Here is a 16961-nt window from a genome sequence, read left to right as displayed (position 1 = left end):
TACATCTCACCTTGCTCTCTGGTCTCTCTCCATAATTGCGAGTGGTGATGAAATGATCATGACAGGTATATGGCTCTTTTCACCCCTTTGAGAAGGTTTATTCGACGGTAAGTGTTCGGTCACGATCGAACTAGCTATCAACTTTCCAGGCGCAGTAGTCAAGCTGTTCGAAAACCCTGTCCATAAACTCAGACAACCATGACAGACGCTCATTATGAGTACTACTGATCCCGGCGAGTACAGACCAATGCAGAACTTTTGGTGAATTTCTGCACACTGCCAATTGTACCTCGTAAGAACTACTCTTCCACATGCAAGGGGATTCCTTCATATGTAAGACGAAATCAAGGTTCTATGGGCCGATACCTGACTTTTCAACGAAGGTGGTGGTGTTTGTCGAGCCTCAGTACTCTGTCTGAGAAGTCCCATCTTTAGAAGCCAGTAATGAAGTCGCAGGCGAGCGGATGCTATTACGAATATACCCAAAGCCGTGGGAAGATTAGAGATCGTGGTTTTCAGGTGTATTCATTGTAAATAGTACATACAAACAATTTGATCTGCACCGCACGAGTTCCTCTACAAATCATAGCAACGACGCTCTTAAGATCTCCGGGAAATCTGGGACGCTCTCAAACAGCCACTATATTACATCTACACTCTTCCAATGTCGGTCCGGCAGACCCCATGTCTTTCATTGGTGTCCTGTTCGTTCTTTTTCCATCAAACCCTTCATTCATCAGCCCATGCACTCCCCGCCCTACTCTCCACATAGTACCCTGTCGCCGGCGTCCTCCGCGCCTTTATCTCCTTCTTATCCAAAGGACGATCTACTTCCTCGACATCGACCAATTCCTTCACACGAAAGATCTGACCTGCCACGTCCGGTGTGACCGGATGGTATACAGTCGCTGTGCGTCGGCGCAGACCCAATGCGTCCAGCACACCAGCCTGTTTGGCGGGCAGCCCGATGGCAGAGCGCCGTAGGTAGATGCGGAAGTATGATTGTGGGGCGCGCAATGGATTGAGGGCTTTGGGTGATGGGCGCGGCATTGTATCGTTTAAGTGTAGGGTAGTGGTTGTGTTGCGCTGTTGCGCGGCTGAGGATAGACAGGGTGGATTGATGTTGATGGGTTCGTGGAATGGTTCGCGGGAGGGTATCGCGGTGCAGTGCGTCCGATCCTTAACAGTAGATGATCAGAATATTCCGGACGGTCAACAGTGTAATTGGCGTAGAGGCGAACGCGAAGGTGTCGTGAGGGTTGTGTGTTGGGATGGACTTTTTCTATTATACATTGTCACGAAAGTGAAGTTTCGCGATAGCTATTTGGCGCTAGACAGTTTTGGGTTGAATAATCCATATCAACAGCTTATAAGTATACAGCAAAAATAATGGTTAAGTCGGTGCGCAAGTGCTTTTTCAAAGTGATTATAAGCTGATATCCATTGTCTCGTACGTACTTTGTATATAAGGTATGATTAGGTATCTCTATCCACGGTATCTCTAACTGTATAATGCAACCATAAGGCTGTAGTACGACCAACACCAATTAGCAGCCAAGACCATAGTCTATTCTATAAGAAATTCATCGATGTCTTGATCGTCGTCGTCTTCTTCCTCCCTTGTTGCTCGCAAGTTCTCCTCGTGTTCTAGCAAAGCCTTGCGTATTAATTGTCTGTGACGCACCGCCGGATCCACCGCCGAATCTGTACCGGTCGTCCCACTGTTCGCGGAGTGCTGCGAGCCTTGGTCGTTCACATTGCTGCTACCGAGATTCTTGTCCCTTGCCTCTTGCCGTTCGAGCTCTCGCATCTGATGTCTCGCCCCAAGTTTCACGAGAACTGGGCGGATAATGAGAATGTATGCACCAAGAACGGCGACGAGGCGTATGTAGTCTTCCCAGCGCATGCGGGAAAAAGTGTCGTGGGATTGTGTCTTGAAATTATAGCTCCAGAGCGAGAGTCGGTCCCATAGGATTTTGAGTGCATTAGACGCATTTTGCGTGCCAGTGGTCGTCATCGTCAGCCTTGATCGCAGTGATGTGGGTCAGTAGATTGTATGACCGTGAAATGAGGGTTCTGAAGTCTTCCGCTTGCGTGGTCTTTTCATGGAGGGTGTTTCGAGGCGGACGACATTGTTTAATGGGATGTGATACAACAATACTGGGGAAATGTTGTCCCTACAAAGCGGAAGGTTCAACGTCAATGTGAACGCGTCGCGTCGCCTATTCCTCGGAAGTCACCCCCGTGTCTTTGGATTGATACCTGGATTAACTCCGTCTACCATCTCATCAGCCAACATCTATCATGTGCGCCGAAGATTTGAACAACAGTTTCAGTACATCCGCCTGCTTGTAAGTATAGACATCCACACCCACACTCAGCATTTGATTGATCCGATACAGCAGCACTGCCACGCGTGATTATGCAGTAGAACGATGGCAATACACAAACCGGTTTTGTGGGCCCTGATAGCTATAATCAGATACCAAATGAGCGTCGCCGCCGTGTCATGATTGTTATCATATCAAACCGCTTGATCTTAGCGGTCGGTAGCCTCGGCTCGTCCAGGGTGTCACCCTAGCTACTATAAAATAGCGCATCAGAGGCATGCAATCAAACACTCGCGACAATTGCAAGCGGATGTGTCTCGAGAAAGGCATATCATCTCGAACCTTGTTTGCCGATCTCGACCGCTTCCGGCTTGACGCCGTAGCGGACGGGAGGAGTACGAATCAGGCTTCAGCAAGGGCATGGGTGTACGTTCTCCCTTGTGGGGCCGGCATTTCCGAAATGCTTCATCCTTACCGAATCGACCACTTCGGCTCTTCCGCATAGCCTGAGCATACCCGTTATGCAGCATGAATGATCTTTGTGATCTGATCTACCGTCGCTTGTTGCCGGAACATGTGGAGTCGTTCTGCACGAAACTGTCCACGTCTTCATTCGATGCAAAGCCAGCCACCCCCATGGGGTAGAATACACGGAAAGGATTAGCTCCCGCACGATTAACCTGTGACAGGGGACACTTGACACTCAGGCCAGCAATTATGCGAGATGGTCTGGGCTATGGTTTACGCTTCAGCAGTAGTTTTATTTATACATCTCAATCTGCCATTGATGGTCTGATGTGCTCTCGATCTTGAACATCCGCACATCATGGCGAGCTTCAAATACGCCTTTTCGTTGTCGAAGCAGGAGTTGGCGGAAGCAACACCCCCTGGGACTTCCAGATTGATCGGTACTACCATGCCACCAATAGAGTCTATTTCGTTTCACTGACATTGTACATAGCCCAGCGCTTTGACGATGAGCCCGGCCATATCCATCATTTGCGTTTGGTGCCTCAACCGTCTTCCGATGCAGCAGATCCTCTGAATTGGCCCATGTGGCGTAAGATAGCCATCCTTCTTTGCATGTCCATAGACGCTTTCATCGGGAACTTCGCGTCTTCGTCAATTGCCAGCGCGCTCCCGCTCCTTGCGACACCGCTAGCCTTCAATCCGCCTGTGGCTTTTTCAAGACTTTCTCAACTGATCGCTGTCAATGTTCTCATGCAAGGTGTTGCGAACATTTGGTGGGTCCCATTGGCGAACACGTTTGGCCGCCGGCCTGTTATCCTGATCAGCCTGGTGCTCCTCGTTTTCTCATCTATGTGGGCGGGCTTAGCAACAAGCTTCAGTAGTCTCCTTGCCGCTCGCGTCTTCATGGGTATTGGACAAGCTCCTTCAGAAGCTGGTTAGTTCAAGAAACCTACCGTGTGATAGGATCGAGCTAATGTCTCCCTCCCAGTATCCCCTGACGTAGTTGGGGAGATCTTCTTCACTCACCAGACAGGACGAGCAATGGTAAGCAAAGAGAATCTTGTATGTCATTTCCTTCACTGACGCATCCCCTAGGGCGTATACACAATTTTCCTTTTGACCGGCTCTTTAGTCGGTGGGATATCAGGAGGCTATATTGCGGGTAACATGGGGATTCCATGGATCCATTGGATTAACGTAATTTTAGCCGCGATCACACTTGTCCTGTGCTTCTTCCTCGCGCCAGAGACTATGTTTGACCGGCAGAAGGTTTTAGGTCTCAACAGCAGACAAGAACCATCCTTAGACACACACGAGAAGGTTCCAGATATCCGCCTTGAGCAGACTACAACCCATCATAATGAGATCACGGGCTCCTACTCTTTTCTTCGATCGCTCAAAATCGGTACATACCGCCCAGGCTTATTGCGCCGCTTTTTTGCTCCGTATAAAACTCTCCGCCTGCCTGGCGTGTGGCTGGTCATGTTCTGGTATGCAGGTCTCGTTGGTGGTATCGTCGCCATATCGACGGTCGGCCCCACGATCGTTGCCTCGCCCCCGTACCTCTGGGGCGCAAACGCTGGTCTCATCAACGTCGGTGGTCTCGTTGGTTCGGTTCTTGGTGCCGCAGCTACGTATCTCAGCGTAGATCATGCTCTTACATCCAAAGCGAAGCACGGGAGCCATGGATTATCCGAGGCAGAGGACCGACTCCCGGTAACGTTGCCAGGTTTGTTCCTGGCGACTTGTGGATTGTGGACATTTGGCTTTAGCGCGTGGAGTTCTCTGCCCAAGGCATGGGTCGGAATGGAAGTCGGACTTGGAATGTTGGCTTTTGGCTTGATGCAGGCACCAAGCGTTGGGTTCAATTATGTGAGTCTACTTTGCTGTTTGACACACTCCGGATGGATTTCGCTGACTTGAATGATAGTTGATCGAGTCCTACAACGCCGTTTCTGGGGACTGCTTCGTCGCTGTAACAACTATGCGTGCCATCGTCGCTTTCTCATGGACATTCTTCGTCGGCGAGTGGGTTACGTCTGCTGGTCCGGCGGTACCTTTTGGTGTTTTTGGCGGTCTAATGGGACTGTTTTCGTTGATGGTCATCCCGATCTGGGTTTGGGGTAAAAGACTCAGAATTGTTACGGAAAAGTGGCTACCTCGGGAGGTGGAGCACTGAGTTGCGATGGTTCGAAGAGCCAGTGTGATAGGCTGAATGCTTTGTCTCGTCTGCCTAAAGCCTTATAGTCTTGATATAGCATTTAACGTAATATGTCAATAACATAAGATATCGTGGGGTCCTGTGCGTGACAAGCTGAGATTTTATACACATAGTTTGACCGGGAGAAAAAGATTTACAATGATGTGGACACTCCGACGTCCTGGATTGCTTCCTGTTTTTGCAATTGTGTGATTGGTGCGGGAAGCAAGAGGATTCGCATACAGTATTCATTAAATGGTCCAAATAAGCCCGTCTGTGACGTGTGAATGTTGACGCGGAAATGCGTGAAAAGGTTTACAAAACACCACGATATCTAACGACGGACGCCGAATAGGTTTCCTCTTTCGTCAGACACATGGGCACAGAAATGCAAATAGCGTGAAGTTTTGTGTTATGTACCGTACCAAAGTATTGCCGAAGTGCCAAAGCATTGCTGTAGGTAGTATATCGTAATGTGTCTATCCAACAATCAAGCAGCCTTAACCTGTAGTTCCTTACACACCTCCTCAAACTTCTGAGCATCCCAAGACTCAGCTTTGTCAGGCACCACATATCCTTCTGTATACTGCCTCCCTGCCCGCTCAATCACCCTCTCCACCCCATCCCCACTCGAAAAACTCCAAATCCTCACAAACCGACTCTCAAACACCACGCCCCACGCCACGCCCGCTTGCACAAACACCGTCTCGCCCTCCGTCAGTGTCGCAGGCGCATATCCCTCCACGTTTATCGTCGCCTTGCCCTCCATGACCACCAGCACATGATGCACCGCATACCTCAATGGCGCCGCCAGCGGATTCAGCCCCGCGTCCAAGTGGCTCGAGCCCTCTAGACTCGTAATCGCAAACTTGCCGCTCGACTGCGTGCCCGTGATGAACGGCCTACTGACCACGCCGCCCAGGATCCAGCGCGGGCCGCGGTTTGCGCGCAGGTAGTAGGGCGCCTCGCCGTCGGGCAGGACGGTGTCTGCATCGGACCAGGGAGCGACCTCGCAGCCGACATGCTCGCGGTGGAAATGCACATCGTAGTCCTTGCCGGCTTTTGCGGCGGCGATGACTTTGGGGACGAGCAGGGCGGGCAAGGAGCGCGAGTCTTGCTCTGGATAGATGATGCTGGGGATGTCGGTGGGCTCGGACACGTAGCGGAAGAAATCGATCCAGGAGGACGGGTGGATCAGGCCGTACGTTTCGGTGATGGGACCGAGGAGGTGCGGGTTGTGGATTATTTTCTTGTTGCTGCTGTCAGCTGAGGCATGGTCGTATCGAAGAAAAAGCGTAATTGGGCAAAAGCAAAGAGGGCTTCAGGGACATACCGGTGGTATACTCGCAAAATCACCGGCTTGGAGGATTCGACATGAGTCGCCAACCCAGAGCTTCAGCTCGCCTTTTGTCACCATGAAGATGTCGTGTGCACGCTCATGGTGGTGGAAGCCAGGGGCGTCGGCAAGGGCGCCACCGGAGCTGAAGACGCCGATGGAGTCGTCGCCGGTTTGTTTCTCGGAGGCGAGAATGCGGAAAACGGATTTGGAGCCCGGGATTGAGACGAGCTCGCCGGAGAGCTGCGGGATGATGTATGTGCTGGTGGACGCGGGTGGGATGGGAGGTGAATCATGGGTGGGAATGGCTTTGGAAGATGTTGAAGTAGACATTGTGATAGAGTATTGCTGCTGATATGACTTATGAAGAGACGTTCTGTGTACTTGTGCCCGTACAGGCTCTTTAACAGTTCGTTAACTACGTTGGTGTATGATTGTTGGAGTCCGTCGTCTCCCGTGCCCCTCAACCGCTCCCTCTACAAAAGCCGCCGGGTTTTGCTGCCTTGCGAAAGCTTAAGTCTGCGCGAAAACAAGTGGGCCTGTTGCAGTAAAGCTTCTGTTGCTTGATTATCCAGCTCGGATTCCTGTTGGCACGGCTTTTCCTGATCAGAGCGTGGGGACAAGCTGAGCAATTCGATGCTATCCGGAAGATCCGACTAGATCCACCTCTGTGAATGGACGTTCGTTCGGAAGCCACGCAATGAAGAATCACAGGCTTGGGGGAAAGTCCAAGACGGATGTTCCGGACATGAGCTGAAATGTGAGTGGCTGTGATTGTCCTGAGTTGTTATGTGCAATGCGGTGTACAACTACTATGTCACCTGACCGCTCGCTTGTTGGAAATGGTGGCGCCTCGTAGTTCTAATACCTGCTTGTTTGTATCTTTTATCTTTCATCTAGACCCTCTCTACCCACGTTTGTGATCCATGGCCTCACTCAATGCTACCCTCCGCGTTCCTTACAAGACACTACCCGACCTGGAGATCGAGACGGATGTCTACCTCCCGTCGTCTACTCCATCAACAGTTACCAAGTATCCCGTGATCCTTAACATCCATGGTGGGGCTTTCATGCTGGGATCCTCAAGCATGGTCAACAAGGATCAGGTCCAAAACTGTCTTGATCGTGGCTGGATTGTCCTTGCCCTAGATCATCGCCTCTGCCCACAAGTCAGTATTCTCGACGGCCCGTTACGAGACTGTAGAGATGCTTTGGCTTGGGTTTATGACGGAGGACTCTATCAAGCTTTGAGGGCGCACGGCTTTGAAAAGTTTGGAGTAGATACAGATCGTGTCATGGGCTTTGGTACGAGCTCTGGAGGTCACTTGGCTCTGGGATTGGTATGTATTGACATTGCGGCCCCCTACATGGCAGATCGTAGCTCATATACTAGGCATACGGTGTTTCCCGCCCAGTTGCTGCTGTACTCGACTTCTATGGCCCAGCCTCGCTCAAGGACCCTATCTGGACCACACCACTCGCACACGTGCCCACACCCGATGTATCAGAAGAATTCATAAACCGCATTTTTGACGGCCCGGTCCCGACCGTTGGTGGAATGTCGCTCGAAGGCCAAGGCCAGCTCTCACCCAAGGACGACCCACGAACTGCATTCGCACTGACTAAAATATCACGTGGTGAGGTAATCCAGACAATTCAACCAGACGGGAATCTAGCGGCAATTGACCCCTGTGAGAACGTGTCTGCCACATGGCCACCAGTGTGCATCGTGCATGGGCTTGCCGATGACATGGTCCCGGTTCATTTGAGCCGCGCTCTGTACGCTCGGATGAAGGATTATGGGGTCGATGCCGAGATGATCGAGATCGAAGGCGAGAAACATACCTTTGCCGGAAAGATGGTCAAGGGAAGTAAAGTCTGGGACGAACAGAGGAAAGGGTTCGATTTTCTCGAAAAGATTGTCGGAAGGGGTCCAGGCTTCTAGGAATGGACGATCAACACGTCCTTTGTCATGCGCCGGCACCCGATCGATGCTCTTCAATTCGATCGGATTCGTGGACAATAAGGACCCCCAGATATGCGCAGTCGCTGGCCTCTGTGCTTGAGACTTATGCCATAGTCTTGGCTGCCGATATGCTCTCCTTGAGATAATGCGCTCAAAACAGTCTTCCTCGCAAATGTTTGAAGCTCGGAAGTACGGGACTTTCGAGGAATGAAAGCCAGAAGGGCCTTCGGCTTCCTCCTTCTAGTGCTGCAAAGCCGAATGTGTCGCGGCAAGTGGTCGAACCTCTTCCACCCCGGATTTTCATCCCCCCTGCCAGTAGACATCGTTTGAGAAGTTAGTATAATCCCAGGTTCCGTAACCTCCTTGCGGACCCGCCAGATCCCACATACCCAGACCAAAGCTCGGATTACCAACAGCTTCTGGGAAAACCGCATCAAACCGCGGTTCTGGAACGAATTGCTGCTGGCCGGGTGCAGCTTGGACAATATACCTCGGGGCGCTAGGCACTCTGTGAACGGGCAGAGAACCAGACTGGCTGTGTGGGGACTGTGAGGAAGGAGTGCTTCTCTCGCGGAACCTTGCTACCATTTGCCGCATTATGCCAGCAGTTTTACGAGCTACCACTGATTCATGCATAGCATCGAGGATTTCAAGTGACTGGTCGATGAGGGGTAAATAAGGTGGCTTATGGTGTGATGAAGATGATGATGACGACGAGAGCTGTGGCTGAGCGGCAATGAAGAGTAAAATGGATGCTGCGAATGTCACGTATGTTGTGTTGTACCACCTGTGGTAGTTAGCCCTATTAAGAAGTCAGAAAATGAATCCGAACTCACCATGTACGGAAGAAATCGTGAAGACGACATGTTTCGTAGATAATCTCAATAGTACTGGCGGCCGCATCTGTACACTTGGCAATCGCCTCCTCCATCCCTGTCGGTAGAGGTCGGCTCTGAGCAGCAAGCTTGGCTGCATGTACCACGCATGGGCGAAGCAAGAGCATTTTGACATTATAGTAACGGATCTGCAACACCATTCGCTGACGCTGTGCCCATGTTGGATCTGTCAGAGCATTCCGCTTATGATCAGGCGTCATGTTCGGTCTGATTCTGACTGGTAACGTCTGGACCCACGCATCAATATCAGCCTCAATCTCAAAAGCTCTTGTGAGCTTCTCGGCAATGGTAGCTTTACTCAGGTAGATGCTAATTGAAGTCGAACGCATGATCCGAGCGAGCCCAAGCATACTGGTCAATATTCCGGTCTCGGAGTCATCGACAGGTGGTTTCGGTCTGTTGTGGTAGTCCTCCATGCCGAGGGTGTCTGGCCGGCCAAGCGCGAAACTGAGTTCCATTTCGAGAGAGTATAGGCCCCACCACGTCCGTGATAGATAGTGTGCCTCGGGCGAGTCTGCTGTATGTCTCCCTGGCAAGGCATTCCGGTTCAAGCCAATCGAGAGTGCGGTCCTAATGGCGACGCCCAGGTACATGTATGATAAATTTGGATTCAATTCATTTTGGCAGACTTTGGCCAGTAAGAAAAGCGTATGGATAGCTTCGAGATCGTTCAGATAACCGGGTTTCCCGAGCGCGAGCTCCGCTCTCTCGAAGAGCATGCGGCTCCAATCAAAACGTCCCATATCATTGATTCTCTCCTCGGTCCAATTTCGTATCAAAGAGCCTAGTGATAGCATTGCAAAATACATGGCAATAAAACTCCGTGGTTGGCGTTCGGGGTGGCCTTGCCAGAGGTCATCGCAACGTCGAAGAAAGTGGGCTTGATCTATGATAGGATGGATGTAGTGGAGATTGCTGAAGTACGTCTCCACAAAGACGTAAAGCTGAGGAGAGAAGAGTCGTTCATCGAATCCATCGTTCCAGTTCATGATTCTGTCATTTTGAGCACCGAAATTGGTATTCTGAAAAGCGCTGACTAGCGAGGGCCTTTCTGATCCAGCTCGAACTGGTTCGTCTGGCGATGCAGAATACTCCTGGCGGACACGGCCAAGAAATGCCATTGACGAAGAATTACCATGAAACTCAATGGATGACGTAATGGGGTTGACATCTACAACTTCTGTCTCGCCGTCATCGCTCGTATCCGGCGTAGTCTCGTGACGAATCTCTGTTGATTTGAGGATGGTAGACTTGTCGTTGCCAGTGCCAGAGGATGGGGTCAGCATCGTGCTGCGTGTCGCTTCGGTGTGTAGCTGACTTGCAGAGCTCACCAGACCGGAAGCATTGTGAGTGGCCTGAGGAGACGAGAGAGCACTCTCAGCCTGGCGTAATCGTCTTTCCAGGTCATGTACATAACTGTTTAAAGACTCAGCCAATGCCCGAGTCGATTTCAAATCAGCACAAGCGCACGATAATCACATATGGTCACTGCTGGAACCTGCATCCATCGCAACGCATGCTATTTTCATCATAATGCATCTTCCGAGGATTGCAACTTACGTTGCGGAGTAAACTGGGCCCCCTGCTGCAGGGTTTTGACCTCTGAAGACACATTCTTCGCGATGCTCTGAGATGGGTGGTCAGTGGTGATTGTGGATGTCAGTTCAGCATGCGAGATTTACTCTGGCATGGCGCACACGGCCATGCGCCATCACATTTGTACTTTTTGGATCGACAAAAGTTACAAGCCTGGATAGCGCGTGGGCGTCTCGTTCTCTTGGGGGCTGTTGCAGCGGAGCTGCTCGCTGCGGCAGCCGGCATCTGTTGAGGATTCATGGTGCTGCCACGGAGGAAGAATGTGCTGAGAGAAGAAGAGACATCGAGGACGAAGGTAGAAAATCCTCCGTTTCAATTGAGGTTGGCGTTTGGAAACACGAGGAATGGTCGAGGTCGATTTAGGTTTTCGCAACAGGCAGATCGACAGAGCGGGTGTGGTGCGGTAAGGTGAGGTGTCTGTTGGAACCTTGCTGCAAGCTACCAAATTCGAGCTATGCCCCCTTCGGCAGAGGTTTGAACTTTGATTCGGATTTCTCGTGTTCTGTCGCTTTGCAGCATGCAGACACCTCACTGTCCCTGACCAGGAACGTCTGATAGTAGGTGAAGTTGACTGCAAACAGTCTGATTGAGGCTCAGATCGTGCCCGAAGCATTATCCACCACGTGCGTCTTCATCTTCCCAATGCGGATGCGGAGGCGGAGGCGGAGGCGGAGAAACGCTCGACCGGGGGTAACTGATACAGCAAAGCACGTGACTTCTCATTTCGTACATACACGGAGTGTGCACATCCTAACGAAGTTTAGCGCAGCTGTAGCAACGTCTGACCAATCGGCGAGGGCACTATTTGATGCCTGTATTTTCAGGCCTATTCATGATACTCACCGAAGTACTGCCGCCTGTGTATTATGTCAGCAAGCCGACACCGACCCCGACATATGCTCCTATCATCTATTAAGGTCTACACAACTGTTACAATAACAGTCGGCAATTCCGAAGCCACATTCCACATCTCCACATCTCCACCTTGTTGCAACAACCTCTACGGGAGTTCTTGCCCGTCTGGACAACGCCTCTCCGGCATGCTTGATCTCGAAATTTACCTCCCGCTTTCGAAGCCCGCGCTCCGTCATAACTCTTCCATGTTACCTCTTGAACCAGGACCACATCTATCACAGCTCGCAAGTCCAGTGGCGCAACAGGCTGGCCCTTTCCAGGCAAATAGGCAGGGCTCACGGCCTCGACCGTTCCATCTCGATGTAACGGTTAACCGAACTGGCAAAATATCTCATCTGGCTTTTCCGAGGCTTCACCGTCAACGCCGTGACATGATCCACAGAAAGGTGCCGACTTGCCCGTAACTACTTTGATGTCTGTGATTTAGGTGATCGCATCTCTTCTCATAACCATAAACACCCTCATCAACTCATCATGTATCTATAATCAGTCTGTCTGGAGTGCCCACGAACGTTCAATGTGACAATGGCTGCCAGGACACATTCATCTTCTCAACTTGACATCATCGTCGTCGGAGCTGGACTTGCAGGTCTGGCTGCTGCAATATCATGCGCTCTTCATGGACACAAAGTGACCATATTAGAAAGCGCCAAGGAGCTCGCTGAGGTAAAACTATTGAACCTCGCAATATCGACCGCAGAAACTGATCCAAACGATATAGGTTGGAGCTGGCCTACAAATAACTCCCAATGCATCCCGGCTATTCCAGGCATGGGGAGTGTATGATCGCCTCAAACAGTCCGCCGCAGAGCCCACCGTCCTATCAGTCCATCGATACTCCGACGGAAAGCTCTTGGCAAAGGACGATCAGTTCAACGTGCACATGCGTGAAAGATATGGCGCGCCGTTCTGGGATCTGCATCGTGTAGATGTGCAACGGGAACTGGCCAGACGCGCAAATGAACTGGGCGTAGCTGTGAAGCTAGGCACGAGAGTATCGAATATCGACTTTGATGCACCACGAGTGACCACTGAATCCGGTGCGGAGTACCATTGCGACATGATTGTTGCTGCGGACGGATTATGGTCGAAATGTAGAGAGTGTCTGCTCAAGAAAAAAGACACGCCCCTGCCAACCGGAGATCTGGCGTATCGCATCCTTCTGCCACTGGACCAGATAAAGGATCAGGATCTTCGAGACATGGTCTCGAAACCTGCGTGTCGCTTCTGGGTTGGGCCGAAAGCTCACGTTGTTGCGTACTCTATTCGGGATGGTACCATCTATAACATTGTGTTGCTAGTCCCGGACGACCTACCAGAACATGTGTCGAAGCAACAGGGGTCGGTGGATGAAATGATGAAGCTCTTCGACGGCTGGGATCCCGTTTTGACCAGATTTCTGAAATGCGTCACTACTGTGGATAAGTGGAAGCTGATGCATCGGGACGAGATGGACTCGTGGGTCAATGCACAGTCAAACTTTGTCATGATGTAAGAACATTTCGCAAGTGCAAAGAGTCCACACTGATCTCCCACAGCGGCGATTCATGCCATCCCATGCTCCCATATCTCGCCCAGGGTGCAAACTCCGCAATGGAAGACGGCGCCGTCCTCGGGCGCCTCCTCGGCAGCCTAGAGCACCGATCCGACCTCCCCAAACTCCTCGAGATCTTCCAACGGCTTCGCAAATCACGCGGCGAGGCCATCGTCCGCGAGACATTCAAGCAACGACGAGACTTCCACATGGAGAACGGCCCTGAGCAAGAAGCCCGGGACGAGCTGTTCCTGTCCCAGCTCGGGAAGGAGTTGACCGGCGCATTTCCAAGTCGGTGGACATGTCCGGAGGTGCAGCCGTGGATATACGGCTATCGTGCCGAGGAAGAAGTCGATGCTGCGCTTGCGGCGGTCCGGGTCCTAGACCAGTCGGACACATCAAAGGAGGAAGAGTTGCAGGCGGCAGCGAAAGGGTTCACAACGATAGAGGCCATTCGGAGTCACTGACTAGAAGGTGGGAACGATGATGATGACGACGAAGCAGGATCAGCCTAATCCACTCATTGATACCAACTGAACGATGATAAGACTCCCTCCGTGGGCCTATACTTTAATAGGGCATGTAGATGAGGAAGAGCATAGACGACTTGGGCGCAAATGATAGGTCTTATATAATGCGAAGACATGATATAATAACATAGTATACTAGCACCTGGTCTACAATGTTGAGAATATATATTTGTACTAATAAAACCAATCGCAGTCAGCACATGTGAGACGCTATAGTGTGACGAGGCGAAGTAGACTCCTTACGGAAGGAGCGACCCGGTGTGTTGCCATACCTGTCACAACACCTGTAGCTATTGCAGGAGATGGGTGAACTGTGTGTGACATGGATAGCACCAGAGTAGCAGGATCTAGCACTAGCATCGAACGAACAGAGAAAGTATGTTAGAAGTGCACTGAGAAAGATTCAAAAGCATGCCCGAGCGAGTGAAGGGCCGTTTCTTTTCGATTGAAGTGGGTCGAAGCTACAGAGAGCTCCGTCAGAAGAGGAGAAGTCAACTACGTCCGTGCATGTCCGTACATATCTATCATGAATCTAACATGGTGATTCTTAGAACCTCAAATTCCAGCCGATCTGAGGACCCAACTTGGGCAACTCCTCAGCAACACTCTGTACATCCTTGTCACCGCGTCCACTAACACAAATAACGATATCCTGATCCTTGGACATTGTCTTCGCCAACTCTAGCGCACCCCAGACAGCATGTGCCGTCTCAAGGGCCGGGATTATACCTTCGAGTTGCGAGATGAGTCTAAAACCGGCAAACGCCTCGGCATCGGTAGCAACAATAAATTTCGCTCGCTCCGAGTCCTTCCAGCTCGACAGCTCTGGCCCAACACCAGGATAATCCAGTCCTGCGGAGACTGAGTGCGTGTCCTGGATTTGACCGTGCTTGTCCTGCATGATATATGTGCGGACGCCGTGGAACACACCCTTCGTGCCGCCTGTCAGCGCAGCGCTGTGTCGTCCAGTCTCAATACCGTCGCCTCCGGCTTCGACGCCGAGAAGTTTGACACTGGGGTCCTTGGAGAACGGGTAGAACATGCCAACGGCGTTGCTTCCACCGCCAACGCATGCGACCACAGCGTCGGGGAGCTTACCGCGCTTAGATAGCATCTGTTCCTTCGTCTCGTTTCCGATGACGGATTGGAAAGTGCGAACAATGGTTGGGAAAGGGTGTGGCCCGATAGCAGATCCAATGATATAGTGCGTCGTGGACAGGTTGACGACCCATTGGCGTAGAGCTTCATTTACTGCATCGCGCAATGTGCGAGAGCCAGCTTCGACAGCGACGACATCTGCGCCTAGAAGCTTGATTCGGAACACATTGAGGGCCTGTCTACGGACGTCCTCGGCGCCCATGTAGATTGTGCATTTCATATTGAACTTCGCGCATACAGTCGCGGTCGCGACGCCATGCTGGCCAGCACCCGTTTCAGCGATAATCTCAGTTTTGCCGAGGCGGCGGGCAAGGAGAACTTGGCCAAGAGCATTGTTGATTTTGTGACTACCCGTATGATTGAGGTCCTCGCGCTTGAGCCAGATATTCGCCCCGCCGGCGTGCTCAGTGAGACGTTCAGCGAGGTGCATCTGGCCAGGGCGGCCCATGTACGGATAGTACGTACGATACTCTTCCCAGAACTTGGGATCGTCCTTCATTTCGTTGAAGCCAGTCTCAAGCTCAGCAAGACAGTCCATCAGTGATTCAGGGACGTACTGGCCACCGAACTCGCCGAATCGAGATGGGCCTGCGACTCCTTTGGCATCTCCATTCGTATGCTCGTTAACTCCGTTGATGTTCAGGTCATCAATCTGATCCATGAGACCAGGGCCATCTGGAACGTCACCGTCACGGATGACCTTGGTTGGGTGAACGCCAGTCGGTTCCGCAGCTTCGGCCATCGTTTCAACAATGCCAACTTCGCGAGTCGTAGAGTCATTCCCGGGTCGTCGACCGGTTATATCACTGCAATAGTCTTCCACTGCTTTGGCAGCAGCCCCCTCTTTGGCCTCAGACAAAACGTTGACGATCTGGCTACCAATGACTACACCATCTGCGATCTTTCCTACGCTCAAGAAATGATCTCGTGTGCTGATGCCGAAGCCAACAGCTGCGGGTTTATTGCCTGAGTACTTGCGGACTCGCTCAAGAAGTTGCGGTAGAGCAGCGTTCATGGTACCAGTTGCACCGGTCACACCCATTCTTGACACGACGTAAATGAAGGAGTCGGCAATGCCACACAAGACTCTCATACGAGCCTCAGATGTTGCTGGTGCAATTAGAGGAACGTAAGAGAGGCCTGCAGAGGCACAATTGTTTCTAAATTGAACGGCTTCCTCAGGAGGCAGATCAACGAGGATAAAACCATTGGCTCCAGCTTCACGCGTGTCCTTCAACATCTTGTCTTCACCATAGCTGAGAACCGGGTTGTAGTATCCCATCAGAAGGATCGGAGCCTTGAGTCCACGTTTGCGTGCATCGCGAACCATTTGGAGGCAGGATTCAGTCGTGACCCCATTCTGGAGGGCTTTGAGGTTGGACTTCTGGATCGTTGGGCCATCAGCGATTGGGTCGGTAAATGGCATTCCAAGTTCGATAATGTCTGGTCATTTTCTCGTTAACATCTTGCCACCAGAGTGTGGTGCTACAATGCATACCGGCGCCACCAGCTTCCATGCCAAGGAGGACATTTGGCGTCTCCTCAATGGTAGGATAACCAGCGGTGACATAAGTCACGAGGGCGGACTGCCATTGTAATCAGTGGACGACCTTGTGGGTAAGCGTCGAAAACTCACTCGCTGCTCTTTGCGGCACTGCGCAAATGTGCGTTTGATGGCGTCCATGGCGATAGAGGGGCAATTGGTACTTCAGGAATGATCAATCGTATTGTATATATGATGTAAAAGGATAACAGAATCCCTTGGACAGACAAGGACGACAGCTCAACTCTACAATAGACTCTGTGGAGAGTAGTGAGTCACAGTGCAGCTTTAGAAACGTGGACGGCCAATTGATGATGCGGGAGTCCTCTGCAATCATTATTTAGCCGGTAACGGCCACCGGACCACAATTCTCGATAGCCTGACCCTGGGCTCTGGCGGGTGATCCATGGCACCACCTTAAAAAGAGACAACCGCGATACCTCAATATCAACCACCACCGTACACTTAGCTATGTACAATACTTAC

At 51.4% G+C, this 16961-nt stretch overlaps 9 protein-coding genes across 9 annotated transcripts; 3 read left to right on the top strand and 6 right to left on the bottom strand.

Moving 5' to 3' along the window:
• Positions 1–301: 301 nt before the first annotated feature.
• Positions 302–1292, bottom strand: EJ05DRAFT_473058 (mitochondrial 54S ribosomal protein YmL33). Its single transcript, XM_033743311.1, has one exon. The coding sequence runs from the start codon at positions 1048–1050 to the stop codon at positions 730–732; it is 321 nt and encodes a 106-aa protein (XP_033604573.1). The 5' UTR covers positions 1051–1292; the 3' UTR covers positions 302–729.
• A 140-nt stretch (positions 1293–1432) lies between these two features.
• EJ05DRAFT_473057 (uncharacterized protein) lies at positions 1433–2273 on the bottom strand. The gene has a single exon (XM_033743310.1). The coding sequence runs from the start codon at positions 2015–2017 to the stop codon at positions 1568–1570; it is 450 nt and encodes a 149-aa protein (XP_033604572.1). The 5' UTR covers positions 2018–2273; the 3' UTR covers positions 1433–1567.
• A 723-nt stretch (positions 2274–2996) lies between these two features.
• Positions 2997–5007, top strand: EJ05DRAFT_198013 (MFS general substrate transporter). Its single transcript, XM_033739715.1, has 5 exons — positions 2997–3238; positions 3292–3735; positions 3790–3845; positions 3897–4673; positions 4732–5007. Exons 1-5 carry the CDS (start codon positions 3157–3159, stop codon positions 4978–4980), a joined length of 1608 nt encoding a protein of 535 aa, XP_033604571.1. The 5' UTR covers positions 2997–3156; the 3' UTR covers positions 4981–5007.
• Positions 5008–5491: 484 nt separating this feature from the next.
• On the bottom strand, positions 5492–6670 carry EJ05DRAFT_496988 (putative dioxygenase; the record flags this gene model as incomplete). Its single annotated transcript, XM_033746479.1, has 2 exons — positions 5492–6250; positions 6335–6670. The coding sequence occupies 2 exons, from the start codon at positions 6668–6670 to the stop codon at positions 5492–5494; spliced, it is 1095 nt and encodes a 364-aa protein (XP_033604570.1).
• Positions 6671–6967: 297 nt separating this feature from the next.
• Positions 6968–8309, top strand: EJ05DRAFT_197800 (alpha/beta-hydrolase). Its single transcript, XM_033739711.1, has 2 exons — positions 6968–7677; positions 7731–8309. Exons 1-2 carry the CDS (start codon positions 7264–7266, stop codon positions 8280–8282), a joined length of 966 nt encoding a protein of 321 aa, XP_033604569.1. The 5' UTR covers positions 6968–7263; the 3' UTR covers positions 8283–8309.
• Positions 8310–8391: 82 nt separating this feature from the next.
• On the bottom strand, positions 8392–10685 carry EJ05DRAFT_197812 (uncharacterized protein). Its single transcript, XM_033739712.1, has 2 exons — positions 9140–10685; positions 8392–9090 (listed from the first exon to the last, which is right to left on the bottom strand). The coding sequence occupies exons 1-2, from the start codon at positions 10483–10485 to the stop codon at positions 8604–8606; spliced, it is 1833 nt and encodes a 610-aa protein (XP_033604568.1). The 5' UTR covers positions 10486–10685; the 3' UTR covers positions 8392–8603.
• EJ05DRAFT_473055 (uncharacterized protein) lies at positions 10569–11179 on the bottom strand. Its single transcript, XM_033743309.1, has 2 exons — positions 10760–11179; positions 10569–10615 (listed from the first exon to the last, which is right to left on the bottom strand). The coding sequence occupies exon 1, from the start codon at positions 11033–11035 to the stop codon at positions 10859–10861; it is 177 nt and encodes a 58-aa protein (XP_033604567.1). The 5' UTR covers positions 11036–11179; the 3' UTR covers positions 10569–10615; positions 10760–10858.
• Positions 11180–12235: 1056 nt separating this feature from the next.
• Positions 12236–13711, top strand: EJ05DRAFT_491560 (FAD/NAD(P)-binding domain-containing protein; the record flags this gene model as incomplete). Its single annotated transcript, XM_033745990.1, has 3 exons — positions 12236–12376; positions 12432–13201; positions 13249–13711. The coding sequence occupies 3 exons, from the start codon at positions 12236–12238 to the stop codon at positions 13709–13711; spliced, it is 1374 nt and encodes a 457-aa protein (XP_033604566.1).
• Positions 13712–14182: 471 nt separating this feature from the next.
• Positions 14183–16804, bottom strand: EJ05DRAFT_507700 (tryptophan synthase-like protein). The gene is made up of 3 exons (XM_033747950.1): positions 16569–16804; positions 16431–16518; positions 14183–16375 (listed from the first exon to the last, which is right to left on the bottom strand). The coding sequence occupies exons 1-3, from the start codon at positions 16614–16616 to the stop codon at positions 14322–14324; spliced, it is 2190 nt and encodes a 729-aa protein (XP_033604565.1). The 5' UTR covers positions 16617–16804; the 3' UTR covers positions 14183–14321.
• Positions 16805–16961: the final 157 nt, after the last annotated feature.

This window comes from Pseudovirgaria hyperparasitica (assembly GCF_010093815.1).
Source record: "Pseudovirgaria hyperparasitica strain CBS 121739 unplaced genomic scaffold EJ05scaffold_2, whole genome shotgun sequence".
NCBI classification, from domain to species: Eukaryota; Fungi; Ascomycota; class Dothideomycetes; order Acrospermales; family Acrospermaceae; genus Pseudovirgaria; species Pseudovirgaria hyperparasitica.
The sequence above is the reverse complement of the archived record's forward strand: the minus strand, read 5'-3'. Positions and strand labels throughout refer to the sequence as shown.

Coding starts and splice junctions, on each gene's coding strand:
- EJ05DRAFT_507700 (XM_033747950.1), bottom strand. CDS start 16,616: ATGGACGCCATCAAACGCACATTTGCGCAGTGCCGCAAAGAGCAGCGA. Junction 16,519..16,568: donor AGTGCCGCAAAGAGCAGCGA/GTGAGTTTTCGA, acceptor TTACAATGGCAG/TCCGCCCTCGTGACTTATGT. Junction 16,376..16,430: donor CATGGAAGCTGGTGGCGCCG/GTATGCATTGTA, acceptor GAAAATGACCAG/ACATTATCGAACTTGGAATG.
- EJ05DRAFT_473057 (XM_033743310.1), bottom strand. CDS start 2,017: ATGACGACCACTGGCACGCAAAATGCGTCTAATGCACTCAAAATCCTA.
- EJ05DRAFT_473058 (XM_033743311.1), bottom strand. CDS start 1,050: ATGCCGCGCCCATCACCCAAAGCCCTCAATCCATTGCGCGCCCCACAA.
- EJ05DRAFT_473055 (XM_033743309.1), bottom strand. CDS start 11,035: ATGAATCCTCAACAGATGCCGGCTGCCGCAGCGAGCAGCTCCGCTGCA.
- EJ05DRAFT_197812 (XM_033739712.1), bottom strand. CDS start 10,485: ATGCTGACCCCATCCTCTGGCACTGGCAACGACAAGTCTACCATCCTC. Junction 9,091..9,139: donor CACGATTTCTTCCGTACATG/GTGAGTTCGGAT, acceptor TAACTACCACAG/GTGGTACAACACAACATACG.
- EJ05DRAFT_198013 (XM_033739715.1), top strand. CDS start 3,157: ATGGCGAGCTTCAAATACGCCTTTTCGTTGTCGAAGCAGGAGTTGGCG. Junction 3,736..3,789: donor ACAAGCTCCTTCAGAAGCTG/GTTAGTTCAAGA, acceptor TCTCCCTCCCAG/TATCCCCTGACGTAGTTGGG. Junction 3,846..3,896: donor ACCAGACAGGACGAGCAATG/GTAAGCAAAGAG, acceptor CGCATCCCCTAG/GGCGTATACACAATTTTCCT.
- EJ05DRAFT_197800 (XM_033739711.1), top strand. CDS start 7,264: ATGGCCTCACTCAATGCTACCCTCCGCGTTCCTTACAAGACACTACCC. Junction 7,678..7,730: donor GTCACTTGGCTCTGGGATTG/GTATGTATTGAC, acceptor CTCATATACTAG/GCATACGGTGTTTCCCGCCC.